Below are 15,988 nucleotides of genomic sequence, written 5' to 3' on the forward strand. Positions count from 1 at the left end.
CGGAGCGGGACGGGGCACAGGGATCCCCGGGAATCAGCGCTCCGGAGCGGGACAGGGCACAGGGATCCCCGGGAATCAGCGCTCCGGAGCGGGACAGGGCACGGGGATCCCCGGGAATCAGCGCTCCGGAGCGGGGCAGGGACGGATCCCCTGGAAACAGCGCTCCGGAGCGGGCACCGGGATCCCCGGGAATCAGCGCTACGGAGCCGGGCGTGGCACAGGGATCCCCTTTCAATTGCCGCTTCGAAACGGGACAGGGAGGGATCCCCTGGAAACAGCGCTCCGGAGCAGGATAGGGAGGGATCCCCGGGAAAGAGCGCTCCGGAGCGGGCACGGGGTGGGTTCCCCCTTCAATCGCCGCTCCGGATCGGGCACGGGGAGGGTTCCCCCTTCAATCGCCGCTCCGGAGCGGGACGGGGCCCCGGGCGGGCCGGGGCTTTGGTGCGGGGGCTGTTCCCGGGCTGTCCCCGTGGTTGGGGACAGTGACACTGCAGCCGCGGCTCAGGGCGGGCCGGGCCGAGCGGCGCTGACCCCAACTCGGCCCGGCTTCATGCCGCCGGCCGGGAGCCGCTCCCCGCGGCCGGGAAACCTCCGGGCCCGCGGTGCCCCCTCCGTGGGGCCGCCGGGGGGAGCGGGGCGGGACGCGCACATCGCCCCGGGCCGCTCGCAGAGGCGCTGCCGCGGGGACGGGGGGGATGCGCCGTCGGGAAGGACACGGCGGTCCTTCGGGAAAGGGATGGGGAAAGGGACGGGGAGATGAGGTGGGTTGGGGTGTGGGGAGGTGTCTCTTTAGCCGCCCAGCCTCTCCCGGCTGACCCGCAGTGGGAAGGGGATGAGAGGCTCCTTCCCGGGATGGCCGGTGTGGAATAGCGGCAGCGGGCTGTGCCTCTCCTGCAGCTCATCTCTCGAGGGTGTCCACACCCTGAGGGGTGGAAATACGTGGCTATTGCACCAAGAATGAAGGGATCAATATTAACCTGCGGGGGGGCAGGGGGGAGGGAGCAGAAAAATTGGATTAAGAAGTTTCTCGCAGCTTAAAGGCTGCCCAATTTATTGTGGGTGATGATCACGACTGGTGAGAAATGGTTGATTTAGTGCTTAATAGTATTTAACTAGGCCTAGGGAAAAAAGTCCTTCAGACTGTCAGGAAAAATCAGGAAAATCCACAAACTCCAGAGATTTATGTCCTGCAACTTTATTTGAATAAAGGGAGAGAGGCCACTGGGGCAAGGTTTTGGAGGGCACAGCCTCCTTTAATCCTAAAGTCCCGGCCGCATGTTGCCCTCGTCCTTTCCCCACTGGCTGACATGCAAGGAAGGTACAGCCTACCCAAACCCCCTGCCAAATATCCCTCCTTGAACCTGTAATTTCACCCCTAAGTTCAGAAATTCAGGCTTGTGCACACCCTTACCTGCTTCAGGAGCCAAGCTCCTGGAGCCACAAACCTGCTGCAGTAGAGACATTCAGACCCATTTCAAAGCTGTTAACACCCAAACCTTCCCCTATGGAATTGTTTTTAAGATATTAGCTTTCCTCTCAAGGGCATCACCCATTCAAGCCCAGGTGCTGGCTGTGGGACACATGAGGGTGAAGTGTTAGAAAATCCCAGCTCTACAGAAATGGGGCAACTGAGAGGCATTTGAAAAGATTTTATTCCACTATCAGTCTCGTAGAAGGGTGAGACACAAGAGATGGAAAACTCAACACCCTTCTATCAGAAGCCACCCTATTTCCTGGATACAACATGTTATAAATGTTTTTCAGCCTATTAGCTTTGGCCACACAACACTGCTAATACTTCTAACACCAATCACCAATTATTTTACCCCATGTGGTCTTGCTGCAATGCATCCTTCACAGTTCTAATTCTCCAAAATATCTGGTCTTTTTCATTTTTCATGTCTGTTTTATCAGTGCATATTTTATCATGTGCAATTAACTCCTAATTAATTGTGAGAAACAACACTCACTGTTTAAAATTTGTAGAAGTTTAATAATGGATAAAAAGGACAATATGCAGTGCTGGGGTGCTTGGCAATCTGCCAAAAGCACACTTAACTCACAACACTTTTCAAAATTCCTGTTAATTTACCTGTTCTGGAAATTCTGTTGCTTGGTTTTAATTTTTACTTGTCTGCAGGCCATCCTGTGGATTAAATCAATGTATTTTATTTCTGCTCGAGGTTCCATTCTGTTGTTCTGACAGTTCCTGATAACTGGAGAGTCAGTAGTGAATCTTTGTCTTGTTGTCCTGATTCTTGTCACTGTTATGTCATCATTCAGATAAGATAGTCCACAAATACATTGAATCAACATGGCTATTTCACACCTATTTCACAACTTTGAGTTAGTTACACAAATAAAAGTATTTAACAGTACAGTTTCAAATCTAATATTATGCAAAGGTCTAAGGTATAAAATATTTATCACAGTACTGTTTATAAACTACACATGGCCAGAGCATTGGCCGCAAAAGCTGACAGAAAAAACTGTCAAAAACTGCTTTTTATACTATGCTAAAGCAGTTTAAAGGGGTTACAAATAGTACTATATTAAAATAATTTTGATCAATAACTTTCAAAAACAAATACATAAATATGAAAGCCAATACTTACATTGCCATTTATAACATTAATCCCTTGCAAGGTTCACTATACTATTTATTAGCTGGTTATGGCACACCTAGGAAAAGCACAAAACAAAAATGCAGAGTCAATTAATCCAAACCAAAATAAACTGAAAACTATTTACACAGAGGTAGGGTTTGTGGGGGGTGTGACAAAAGGATAAAGGGGTAAGGATAAAAAGGAGTATGACCTAAAGGTTCAATAGCACTTTACACCATTTAAACTTAACAGCACCTTACACTTAGCAGCTTTTCCCTTAACTTATTACTTAAATGTAACAATTTAGCAAAGGACTCATTTAGGATTTACTATACTACAGAGTCTTGTGTCTGCCTGAAAGATGTCAGGAAGAAGGTTTTGAAAACTCAAATCTTCTCTGATGCGTGATTTAGCACCTCAGGCAAGTTTGGAAACATCTTCATACTGGATATTTTCGACTCTGCGCCCTCTGAAAGGTCCTGAGTCGATGGTTATTGTCACTGAGAACCTCTTCTCATTGATGGACTCCAAAATGCCTTCATTTCCCCTGTACCCACCATTTAATACCAGTACTTTCTTGCCTAGTGCTGGTATTACAGTTTCTAGATGTGTCTGATCGAGCTTCAGTTTGTCCCCAGAGCCAATCACCTTCACAATTGCTGTGTATTTGTCAATCACTTCCTTAACAACTGCCTTCTTCCTGTGGTACTTCCCTGCAAGCTTTTTTGTGACAATTCTTACAATGATGCCAGGCTGTAACCAGTAGTCTTTTCCAGATGCTCTTTTCTTCTCCTCTTCAAGCTCCATGATCTCGTCAAGTGCAGATTTCTTCTTTTTCTTTTTGGGCTGACCAGAGCAATGAGCTGCTCTTCTTTTAACTGCACCCTCCATCTTCAGTGCAAAGACACTTGTTTTAGAAGATGCTGCAACTGAAGTACTCACTCCTCTGTTTAATTTAAATGTAACTTTCTCTTCTTCATTTTCTCTCTTCAATTCAGTATAGACTGGCATTTCCAGTTCTTTCCCCTCCAAACCTCTTCTAACTTGTTGCTCTATTAATTTAGCAGTTTTTTCTTCATCATCAAGGTCCTGTTTCTTCTTCCTCTCTTGTTCCTGCTGCCTGCGAACGGTCTCTGGGTCCCTGTCGATGTACTGGATGTACCAGCCCTTAGGGGTCTCATCAACCCTGCAAAGCCCTTCTCTCCCCAGCCACTTGGTAAAATCAGTCAGGGTCTCCCACCGGGTGGCATTCATGTGGATGTGCTCCCGATGGCTGACGTACTCATTGTACACTACATTATTGTGCACCCTCCTGGTTCCAAACCTCCTCCTGAGCAACTCCAGGAAATCCCTTCGGAACTCCTCAGAGAAGTAATCCACGAATTGCTGAGGGTTCTCAGCGGCCAGCAGCAGCTGCCTCTGGTGGGACTGGGACATGCAGTGGCACCTGAAGCCGTTCTCATCGCGGCACTGCTTCTGGCACATCTGGCAGTACCAGCGCAGCTTCTGCAGCCCCTTGCTCTTGATGCGGTTGGAGATGGCCTTGGGGCTGAGGAAATCCGACTTCCCCATCACACCAGTCCTGTCCTGATCCTGCCCCCTCTGGAAACGGCAGAAATTACTAACTAGTGATTTACTTACAGCCCTATCTCACTTCAGAATATTAAAGTGCCTAAGAATGTTGGAACCACAACTGCAGGAAAAACAAAATCCCTCTGTGCTGGTTTGAAAGCAAACCAGTGGGAGATCCCAAGTCAGAAGTACAATTTAAGAGGAAAATTAAAATAAAATGCAGTAGTACAAAAAGCACTGACAGAGTCAGAATACTACCTGGCACCCTGTGGGTCAGGGTGGTGGCAGGAGTCCCATTCAATGGTGGCTCAGCCCTCCTGCAGTGCCAGCTGGAGTTCTGAGGAAGCAGGGATCCTGTAGAAGGGTGGAGATGTACTCTGGAGGTCCAGTGGTGCTGTAGACGGGCCTGGTCTTCCTCTGGAAATCCAGCAGAGAAGAAAGCTGCTCTTCTTGGCATCCAGTGGAAAAGGCTGCTGTGGTGTTCCACAGCTCAGCTTATATCCAGTTTGGAATGCCTGGCTCCTCCCCCTGGGTGGAGCATCCCACAATGGGATGATGGAATTTTATCAGTCCTGCAGGGACACTCAATGGCCCATTAGCAGAAGATAACCCCCAAGAGGGAGGAGCAGTTATAGAAGAGATAAAGAAAACTGCCCCGCCTGCTTTTAACAGATGGTAACAGCATACATGCTTTTGGTTACATCTTGCATTGCAACCTAAGGCACCCTCCAACAACATTTTTAAAGTTAGAAAGTCAAGACATTATTTTATTAGCTGGCCAGGATGTTGTTCTGGCAGGATGAACCACAGAAAGTATCCACACACATAGCCCAGTTGTGCAGAGAGAATCAATCCATCACACACCGCTTTTACAAGATTTTTCAGATGTTTTATACAGTCAAAAGTCATAGAAATTAATTCAGTCACCATTCCTTGGTCCCAGGTTGCAAAGTTCTTATATTTGGTATCCTATTGGGTCTGGATTTCTTTGCTTTTGATGTTAATTAGATTTTCATTCCTTGATTTTCTTACCAGGCATTTCAGGAGATGTCCACCAACTGTGCCAGAGGCAGAGTCTGTGGTAGATGTTCCTAAATGGCTGCTGATGTTCTGTTGATGGCCTTTATCTCTTTGGGGCTATTCCCAGCCTGTTGATATGCTGAGTTCACCAGGCCTCACATAGATAAAAAGTGCCCTGGAAAGCTTCAGTTCTCTTCCCCAAGGGCAAAGGTGAACAACCAGGTTGAAGTTATATTAAAAAAAAATTAAACTTATATTTTTTCCAGTGAGAGAACCTATCATTGCCTCACCTGGGGTCTTGTTTACAAACTAGGCTAGCCAAACTGGGTTTCTGTTATGGCCAAATTTACCTGAGCAGCTTCAGAGCAGCTGTAGCTGTGACAAGCATTTCTCCCATGCTTACTGCAGCATAGCACACTTACATGCACACAGACATAAAGAGTCTATACAAGGGACCTGTGAAAAATTCCCCTCAAAGGCAGTGAAATACTCACTTCAGATGCCTTTGCATCTTCTCCACAAGCCAAGGGTTGAGCCTTTAGGAGTGGAGGTCTCAGCCAAGGATTCATTGTTGTTCAGGGATTCTCTGAGTGAAGTAAACTTGAGAGTTCACTCGCTGGGAGGCCCCACTCAGAGGGAGGTTGCTGGTCCCAGCCTCTGCAGTCCAGAAGGCTCAAAAGGTCCCATTTTGGACCACTGTTTATAGGTCAACAAGACAGTGGGCATATATGTGTGTATATGTCACAGCTGAGACAGCCACGACACACAGAGTGTCACCATCAGAAGGCTCCAACCCACCCACAGTAACATCATCCCACTTCAGAAGGCTTCAAGCATCTGCCCTTCTTGTTCTTTAGCCCAGCCTTTTATACCCCTCATGTTTGTGCATTGCACCTGTGTGCCCTCTGTTCCCTTCTGTGGCTGGGCACAGCTATATCTTGTACATGTATTTTATTTATGCCTAGATACACTTTATATTTACCTATTTTTTTATAGAATCATAGAATGGTTAGGGTTGGAAGGGACCTTAAAGATTCTCTAGCTCCAGCCCACTGTTGTAGAACTTCTCCTTAAGGTAAGTTACCCTTGTCCTGTCAGTACATGACGTGACAAAAAATCCCTCTCCAGCCTTCCTGCTGGTTCCCTTAACACACTGGAAGGCTGCTGCAAGGTCTCCCCATAGCACCCCCAGCTCTCTCAGCCTTTCTGCAGAGCTGCTGAGTATGGGGTCAGGGCAGCACCTCACCTGACCCACCCCTATTCCAAGCCCTCAAGATGTCTCATAAGAGATCACCTTTCCCAGTCCCTGACACAGGTAACTCCAGTCTGAAATCTCTCTTAATGGCATTGAGTGAAGCTTAGTCTCCCACCAGTTTATTTAGAAACCAGCATATCTTTTGGCACCCAGTGTGGGGCAAGAGAGGGAAGCTGGAATTAGAATTCTTTTTCTAAAGCATTTGTGTATTGGGGTACAGAAAGTCCCTGATCATCATGATGCCTGATGTATTGATGTGGATGTTGTACTTTACCCTGTATCTATTTCCACACTTGCTCATCGTGATGGCCTTTTTAAGGCCACAGAGAGGAATCAAAATTGCTTTGTTAATATGCTATGTTAATTGCATGACAACATCAGAGGCAATGAATTTCATTTGGAATATATATTCAGTCTTTTTGCCTGTGCTACACCAGATCTCATCTCTGCCAGGTCTGGAATGAGCACGCTTCTGTCACAAATTTCTCTCTCTGTGCTTATCTCAGGTTCCCACTGTGGTTCACCTCATGGCAAGTTCTTTCCACTGTGATCTTGACAGTGTTTGGGACAGGCAACGGTGCTCTTTAAGTCCTCACAGACCTCTGGAGGTCCCTTCCAACCTCAGCCATTCTGTGACTTTGGGAATATCCCTTTGGTCAGTTAGTGTCAGCTGTCCTGGATGTGTTTCCTGCCAACCTCTTCCCCATCCCCTGTTCATTCTGGCCTTTGGGGGGAAAATTATTCACATTGAACCTGCTCCCTTTGGCTGGAGCTAAGGCCACCACACTCTCTCTGCTGTGCTTATTTGAGCAGAAGTGACCCCTTGTCCTCCTTCCCTTGTCCCTGCCAATGATGTAAGGTGGGAAAGAATAACCTCTGGGTCCTGGCCACATGGCCATCATGCTACTGCAAAAATTACCCATCCTGGCTGGAAGCAGGGCAGATTGAGTATCTACAGCCTCTCTGGGTAACCTGTTCCAGGGTTTCCCCACCCTCAGTCTAAAAAAATGTCTTCCTTGTATCTAAGCCTGCGTGTACACACCACAGAGGTCCCAACAGGCCTAAGAGAGGTGTCCACAGAAACAGGTAGATATTTAAGGAGACCAAATTCTGAAACATGAGCAATGTCAGGTTGCCATAGCTGACGAGCTCGTAGCCCTCTGGGGCTGGATCCATCCTGAGTCATGGTGGCATGTTGCTGACAATCAGAGCATGGGGCAATGGCATCACTGCTGCAGCAGATGTAAGATGGAATTGATGTTACGACACCAATCAGCTGGCTAGTTTGGATTACTGACACCTTGTTAAACCACTTAAAAAGCTGACCATGCCTATGAGAAAATCACATTTAAAGGCAAACAAAGCCTGGGAAAAACTCTCTTGCTTCTGGCCTTTGAACTGGTAATTGGATGCTAGCCGGGCCAGGCCCCGCTTAGCTGCATGGTCTGCCAGGGCTGGGCCTTGCTCTGCTGCAGCTCTGGCCCAGCCAGGCCCGGCTTAGCTCCATGGTCTGCCAGGGCTGGGCCTTGCTCTGCTGCAGCTCTGGCCCAGCCAGGCCCGGCTTAGCAGCACGGCCTGCCAGGGCTGGGCCTTGCTCTGCTGCAGCTCTGGCCCAGCCAGGCCCGGCTTAGCTGCACGGCCTGCCAGGGTTGGGCCTTGCTGTGCTGCAGCTCTGGCCCAGCCAGGCCCGGCTTAGCTGCACGGCCTGCCAGGGCTGGGCCTTGCTGTGTGCAGCTCTGGCCCAGCCAGGCCTGGCTTAGCTGCACGGCCTGCCAGGGCTGGGCCTTGCTGTGCTGCAGCTCTGGCCCAGCCAGGCCAGGCTTTGCCACTGGGCCAGGCCTTGCTCAACCGCTGTATCCCGAGTACAACTCCTGCCACAAACTGCTGAGTCATCTTGCTGAGGGGCTGTCAAATCCAATTGGCAAACCAAAACCATTAAACCCACTGAATTGTTATAATTTTGAAATTAAGGAGCTTTCAGGCAAAGATATGAGAAAAGGAATAACAGTTCTTTACTGGTGTGTGGATGTATGTAATGACCAAGGAATGGACTCAGACCTGCGGTGATACTGAGATGTTTATTGAGAGAAATGAGACCTTTTCATGCACTTCTTCAAGACACAGTATTTCCTTCTATGGTGCTTAAGGGACCTACCACCCATTGCCACATCAGCAACATGCTCTCTTAATGTCCTTATAAGGGGTGACCACACATTGTTCAGGGGTCTGGGAACTTCCAGCAGGATCCTCCACTGGGGGAGAGGATCCTCCCCATTCATAGTGAGGACCTGGAGAACCTTTCCCAGGAAAGGTTTACGAGTTTACCTCAAAAGGGGGTCCAGCTTTTATAAGACAAAATCAGCAAGTCAAAGTGAGTTGATTACATTTTGAGTACAATCCCCTGGGTCTGATGGCATAATTCCCAACCAGCCAGGGCCAGGGCTTGGCCAAGGCCTAACCCTTGACTGGGAGGCTTTTCTTAAATACCTACAAGCAAACCTTTATTAATATCAGTGAGGAACATAACTTGATGAGAGCTAATCTTCCCCATGAACAGGGGACAGATCAAAACACACATACCTGGTAACAACACACATCTCCTACCCATGAAGGGAGACAGGGATTTAACAGACAGAACCTTAGGAAACAACTTAAAATTACAAGAGAAAGTTTCTACCTACAGACTGAGACTTGGCTGCTGCAGTTAGGGGGTTTTGGTTGGGTTTTTTTTTGTTGTTGTTGTTGGGTTTTTTTTAAGAAAAAAAGTTAAATTTATTATTTTAGTTCCCTTCTGCTTTTTCCTTCATCTGTACTTGTGTTTTTGTCTCCTGTAAGTGTAATCTCTCTCCTTATAACGGCTGTGGCTCCAGTGCCTGTCTCTCTTCTCACTCTCGGTCCTCTCCCTACAGCGTTCTTCATGCTTTTGGTCAGACTCCTTAAATTTTTTGGTTCTCTTGTCATCTTCTTCAGAGTGGTGGTGCTTTTTCTTCTGTTTTTTAGCCAGGTGTGACTGACTTGTGTGAGACTCCTCTATATCCTCATCCAGCACAAGGTCATACTTGGCATCTCGCTTTGGTTTTACTTTTTCTTTCAGAGCAAATTTCGAAGGTTTGTCACATTCCTTCCCATAGTCCTTGAAATCTTCCTTGCTATACCGCCCACCTTTTCCCTTCCATTTAACCTTTGCAACAGACTGGCTAAAATCCACATGTATCCGTCTGTCATCAATCAGCACATTGTCCATTTTGAAGTAGGCTTTCTCACAGTCTTCCTCCTTTTCAAACTCAATGAAAGCATAACAAAGAGATTCACCAGTCTTCCAGTCTCGGATCACTTCACAACTTTTAATGGGACCAAATCGTGAAAATATTATCTCCAGGTCCTCACCTGTGGTCACAGGATTCAGTTTACAAACAAACAGCACATTTTCTGGTGGCTTGATGTCTGCATCTGGTAAGTCTCCCACCATTTCCAGAAGAATAGCATGAGTTTTTGCTTCTTTTTCAGCCTGAATTTCTTCTATTTCATCTGCAGGCCGTCCTTTCATGTCATCAATTTCTTCATCTGCTCCTATTCTGCCACTGTCAAGCTGTTCCTTTCTAGGTTCTGGTGAATGATCAGGAACACACAAGCCAGGTGGATCATCAAAGGGATCATCTAAAATTACTGTATGGTTAATCCTGATGTCCTGATATGGGATAAAATCCTTATCTACAAAGGTTTCATTAATTGTCTTCAATACATCCATGCCTTCTGTCACTTCTCCAAATACTGTATGTACACCATCAAGGTAATCCAGGTTTTCCCCCATGGTAATGAGGAACTGTGATCCATGCTGATCACTGCCATTGTTCACCATTGACACAGTTCCCTTCTTCTTGTGCCTGATTCTGGGCACCTTTTCTGCCTCAAAAAATCTGGCTTGATCACCATACAGTTGACAAAATATGGATTCCCCTCCACGGCCAGTTCCCGTGGGGTCTCCAGTTTGTATAATAAAATCCTGCTGGACATTATAAATAAGACAATAGTTGTAGTACTTGACCTTGCAGAGCTTCAGGAAATTCAGACATGCTTGGGGCCGCTCCTCCGTGTACAGGTCGATGACCAGGTCACCCACTGTGGTCTCCAGCAGCACCGCCATGCTCTCAGGAAGAGATATGAGAACAGGAACAACAGGTCTTTCCTAGGAAAATGAAAATAAAATGCAGCAGTGCAAAAAGCACTGACAGAGTCAGAATACAACCTGACACCCTGTGGGTCAGGGTGGTGGCAGCAGTCCAATTCAATGGGGGCTCAGCCCTCCTGCAGTGCCAGCTGTGGTTCTGTCCTGTAGAAGGGTGGAGTTCACCCTGGAGGTCCAGATGGGCCTGGTCTTCCTCTGGGAATCCAGTGGAAAAGGCTGCTGTGGTGTTCCACAGCTCAGCTTATATCCTGTTTGGAATGCTTGGCTCCTCCCCCTGGGCACAGCATCCCACAATGGGATGATGGAATTTTATCAGTCCTGCAGGGACACTCAATGGCCCATTAGCAGAAGATAATCCCCCAGATAAGGAACACTGCCCCACCTGGTTTTAACAGATGGTAACAGCATACATGCTTTTGGTTACATCTTGCATTGCAACCTAAGAGAAACAATTTTTCAACTAAAAACGGTGCCTGCTCTGACAGCTCCCTTACAGCCAGGCCAGATACCCTTAGGGGGTGGACAACAGAAGAGCAAAAATAAGGGCAAGAGAAGGAAAGGAATGGTGGCTGTGAATCCACGGGACTGCCACAAGTCTTCTGGTCTGCAGACATTTCTGCTCAGCAACCACAGATGACATGTTCCCTGATTCTACAGGGTGCCAGCCCACCTCAGATCTAGCTCCAAGGTTTGCTGGACACAGGGGCTGATGTGACAGTCATCTCCCTCTCTGTGTGGCCTTTGGATCCCACAGGGTTGGCCATCAAAGGGCTGGGGTGTGGCACATACCCTGGTGAGCCAGCAGTCTGTGCTGATCAGCCCTATGTCACTCCAGCTCCAGCCAGTCTTTAGAAGCGGGAATAAGTAACTGATTTTAGGATTAATAGTGTATTTCTTGTAAGAGGGAATCACAAGATCCAGTCTCTCCAACCATTTTAAATCGGCATCTGATTGAGGTTCTGATTGAGAACTAGCAACTGCCACAGGAACCTCTGCAGCTCTGTTTGTTCTCCTTCCTGCAAAGGCCCCCACAGAGGATTACAAACACTGCCTCCTCCTTTAAACAAAAAGGGATGTGGATGTCACAGCCTGGTCAGAGAGAGAGAAAACCAGAAAACCAGAATCAGCCTGAGAGACTTTAGGGAGTAGAAGATAAATGATGATAGCTTATTGTCATAAACAACCTGCAGGTGGTGTTTTCCTACTCTCTGTTTTCTTGTTTTTCTCAAAAACTGTTTAATAGAAAAGTGTCTTATTAATTAGCCAATCAGGTGGAATGTACTGATTAATTGACCAGCCAGGTCTATCTGTGTTGGAACAATGTATGAAAGAGGATCCGAAGTAAAAGACACACCCTTCATGCAAATCAACCCTCTGGTGAGTCTGTGTCATTTCTTACTCAATGACAACAACTTTATACTTTTAACCTGGCACCAAGACTCAAACCCACTTTTGAATATTCACTTATATAACTTCAGACATATATTTAATAGAGGGTAGCAAATTATACCACCACTAGTAATTTTTTTCAGTATCCAATTATACCATTGTTACCAAAAGATTTTTGCTTTTTATAAATTTTTCATATATTCGTATATATTCATATATTCATATATATTTCATTATAAATATTTGTAGCTCTGTAGACTATTACAGTATAGTTATATAGTTTCTTCTGCTAATTCCAGTATTTTGTTAGACAAACACATTCCTGGAATCCTATTCCAATCTTGCTTCTTCACTGAACCAAAGTCATTCCACTTTCCCATTTATTTGGATATAAACAAAGTGCAGCTAGAAGCAAAGGGGAGGCTTCAGAAGGGGGCAAGACCAAGAGGGGGAATTACTTCAGTAATTGTACTTCTAAGTGGGCAGTTATGCTAATTTCTACGCTTACAAATAATATCAGTAAATTCTCAATAATTCTTTTATAGGGGTTTCATAATTCCTGTGCTTACACATCTGATTGGTCAAGGTCCTAACACCACCCAGCTCACTGGCCTCACTGCAGACTTAGCTGTCTGCATTCAGGCTTGAATGAGATTGGTTGGGGTCCCTGTTTGAGTTAAATCCAGCCTATGATTGTCTTACCCAGGGACTCATTTACTTCTACTCTGTAACAGCTAGGCTGGTCGAGTTATGTTATGGCAAATTTATCTGTACAGCCCAGAGGCCAGCTGTGGCTGTGACAGTTCTCCCTTTCTCTGTTTAAAAAGGGCAAAGTGTTCTTTGCCATCCTCTGCAGGGCCCTCTGCAGACAGTGTTACAGTGGGGTCAGTCATTAGAGACATAGAAACAGCACAACTCTCAAAGGTCCTTGTGACAAACAGCCTCAAGTTTATTGTCACAGCTCCTTTTGTACAAGCTGCACATTTCCCTTGCTTACACATGTGATTCCTTGAGGTTTTAGCACTGACCAGCTCTCTGGCTAATGATACATCTGCATCTAGGGCTGAATGACATTGGCTGAGGGTCCCTGTGTAGATTTAAATCCAGCCTATCCTTGTTCACCCAGGGACCTGTTTTCTTCTGGGCTGGTTGGGTTTAGGAGGCAGCTTCAGATCAGCTGCAATGTGACAGACAGGATGACAAACCCAGCATCATGTCACAGATGATAAGCACAGTTCAAATAAGGCTTTCCACCCAACTGGACAAGCCCAGCACGCCTAGGCAGGGATGTCTCCCATGTATCATCTAGGAGCAGTCAAACCACCAGCAATAAAATCTTCCAGGATGGCATGCTGCAGGCTAACTACTAAGAAATTACAAATTAAAACTTAACACTACAAACAAGAAACAATTCAACTTTGAAACTGCCAGAAAAAACAACTAACAGAAGAATCACTTTTTCTCAGTTTGGGTTTATGACCCATATCCTTAAATAGATAAAATCCTTAAGTCCCCCATATCCCAAATATATCTACAAATTACAACTCAACACTACAAATGAGAAACTACTCAACTCAAAACCATCTCAATTAAAAACACACATCCTTCTGCTATTGATGTTTCTCAAATGTTTGAGTTTGGGGTTCAAGTAGGGTGATGGGTAGATTGTCCTGCCATTGTTGACAACATTCTGCATCTGACAAACTGTCAGCATGCTAGCTGCAATGGAAACACATGAAAATACCCCAAGACTTACATGGGGGGTATACACCCACCCCACACTCCATTTTCGGGTTTTTTTCCTCCTACAAAAGCTTTATTCAATTATGTACAGAATGTGTTCTGCTGCTGTGGATCCTCTCCATGGTCTGACTGTCGCTCCTCTTCTTCCTGCCCTCTGTGCTTTTCCAGTTTTGCCGTGAGCTCTCTTGCAGGGTTGAAGACGCCGTTGGTTTGCTTCCCGCAGACGTAGCAGCGCCGGGATCTGCGGTAGCGCTGCAGGGCACAGCTCTCACAGAAGTAGTGCCCGCACCTGGTGACCACGGGGCTCTTGAAGGAACCTCTGCAGATGAAGCATTTGAAGGGCACGTCCTCCTCACCGCTGCTCACCTCGTAGTTCTCGTCGTCGCTGGCGCCGTGGCCGCGCTCACCCAGCTCCCGTTCCAGCTGCCAGCCGTGCTTGTAGTCCGAGCGGTCGTGCAGGAACTTGCAGCTGTCCCCAAAGCCACAGAACCCGGTCTCTTTGTAGTCCTTGCAGATGTCAGGCTGGTAGTCCCAGCGCACCGTGGCCCTCAGGTGCTCTGGAGCACGGATGGGGCCTTTCCTGGCCATTCCTGAGGAGGCATTTCCCATCGATGTGCCCTTGGCCTTCACATACTTCACATAGTTGTTAATGCCACGGTAAATTTTATCGTCTTCCTTTCCTCTCAGCTCCTCTTGGACTTTTTGGCTGCGCTCAAAGATGGCCTGGGCATCCTTGTCCTTCTCCGTGTCCAGTTCATACCCTGCTGTGGCCCCCATGTCCTCTGGGCCAGCAGGTTTTGCCGACCTGGTGGATTTGTAGGTGACCCCGATCTCCTTGGCAGCATCCTCATCCTCGCTGCTGCTCCGTGCATACTCCGGCCTCTGCCTCATGCAGCGCCTGGTCCTCTGGATCATGGGGCTGGGGGTGACCCTGGGCAGCTTCTTCCTCACCACGGTGCTGCCCTCGTCCCCACTGCTGTCCTGCTCACTGCTGGGCCGTCTCCGCCGGCCGCCGCCCGCGGCTCGGACCCGCTTCCTGAACACAAAGCTGCACACACTGCCCTCCTCTGCCATCAGGGGCTGCTGGTCAGAAAATAAATGCAGGAAACACTGCAGAGTCAGAATGGAACCTGACAGCCTGTGGGTCAGGGTGGTGGCACAGTCCCAGTCACTGGGGGCTGCAGCCCTCCTGCAGTGCCAGCTGGGGTTCTGGTGGAGCAGGGATCCTGGAGAAGGGTCTGGTCTTCCTCTGAAGGTCCAGTGGTGCTTGCAGGACTCTTGTCCTCTGGGAGTCCAGTGGAAAAGCTGCCTGTGGTGTTCCACAGCTCAGCTTATATCCAGTTGGGAATGCCTGGCTCCTCCCCCTGGGCGGAGCATCCCACAATGGGATGATGGAATTTTATCAGCCATGCAGGGACACTCAATGGCCCATTAGCAGAAGATAACCCCCCAGAGTTATCTCTTCCAGGACTCTCTTCCCTTATCTCTTCCAGGACTCATCCCTGATAACTCCCCCCAGAGGGAGTTATCAGGGATGAGTCCTGGAAGAGATAAGGAACACTGCCCCACCTGCTTTTAACAGCTTATGAAGATGGTGGTACAATGCATACTTTTGGTTACACCTTACATTGTAACCTGGACACTCAGTATAAATGTCTTCTTTGGTGAGGTTCAGCATTTTTAAACATTAGACAATTTTACAAAACTATTTTTCATACTTGTTGGACTCATAAGCTTGGCTTGAAAATAGGTTTGTGAATTCAACTAAGGCTGCTTTGCCTTTCAGAGCCATACCCTTGCTGGTCCAGGTACCACCAGAACCCAACAAAGCTTAAATATTCCAGACCACCCCCTTTATCCCTTCCACCAACCAGGCTTCAGGGAGATCCCCAGAAACTATACACAGGGAAAAAGGAAAGGTCAGTGGGGAACAACTTTCAGTAAAATTTTCTGGCAACAAACTTATATCAGTCTGCCAAAAGAAACTTATAAGACATCAAAAATGCAGCAGTCACTAATGAAATGAAGATACTTTGTGCCCTAACAATGGTGATCAGCACCATGTAGGCAACAAGCTGGAGTAGCCAGCTATGCTTTTGAGAGCTTTTCTGGAACTACAGTCCAAATATTCCCCAACTACAGCTGCACATTCCTTTCCATTTACAGGTTAAGCTTTTCTAGCTTGATTTCTGCTAAACCAGTGGAGACCCATATTGT

General features: G+C 47.3%; 3 protein-coding genes across 3 annotated transcripts; all 3 read right to left on the minus strand.

Moving 5' to 3' along the window:
* Positions 1-3,023: 3,023 nt before the first annotated feature.
* On the minus strand, positions 3,024-4,178 carry LOC311154077 (DNA/RNA-binding protein KIN17-like; the record flags this gene model as incomplete). Its single annotated transcript, XM_084206262.1, has 1 exon — positions 3,024-4,178. The coding sequence occupies one exon, from the start codon at positions 4,176-4,178 to the stop codon at positions 3,024-3,026; it is 1,155 nt and encodes a 384-aa protein (XP_084062388.1).
* Positions 4,179-9,256: 5,078 nt separating this feature from the next.
* Positions 9,257-10,597, minus strand: LOC311153679 (peptidyl-prolyl cis-trans isomerase-like 4; the record flags this gene model as incomplete). Its single annotated transcript, XM_084205664.1, has 1 exon — positions 9,257-10,597. One exon carries the CDS (start codon positions 10,595-10,597, stop codon positions 9,257-9,259), a length of 1,341 nt encoding a protein of 446 aa, XP_084061790.1.
* A 3,255-nt stretch (positions 10,598-13,852) lies between these two features.
* LOC311153549 (E3 ubiquitin-protein ligase RNF113A-like) lies at positions 13,853-14,845 on the minus strand (the record flags this gene model as incomplete). The annotated part of the gene is made up of 1 exon (XM_084205479.1): positions 13,853-14,845. One exon carries the CDS (start codon positions 14,843-14,845, stop codon positions 13,853-13,855), a length of 993 nt encoding a protein of 330 aa, XP_084061605.1.
* Positions 14,846-15,988: the final 1,143 nt, after the last annotated feature.

Source organism: Fringilla coelebs (genome assembly GCF_963513975.1).
Source record: "Fringilla coelebs genome assembly, chromosome: 5".
Lineage (NCBI taxonomy): Eukaryota > Metazoa > Chordata > Aves > Passeriformes > Fringillidae > Fringilla > Fringilla coelebs.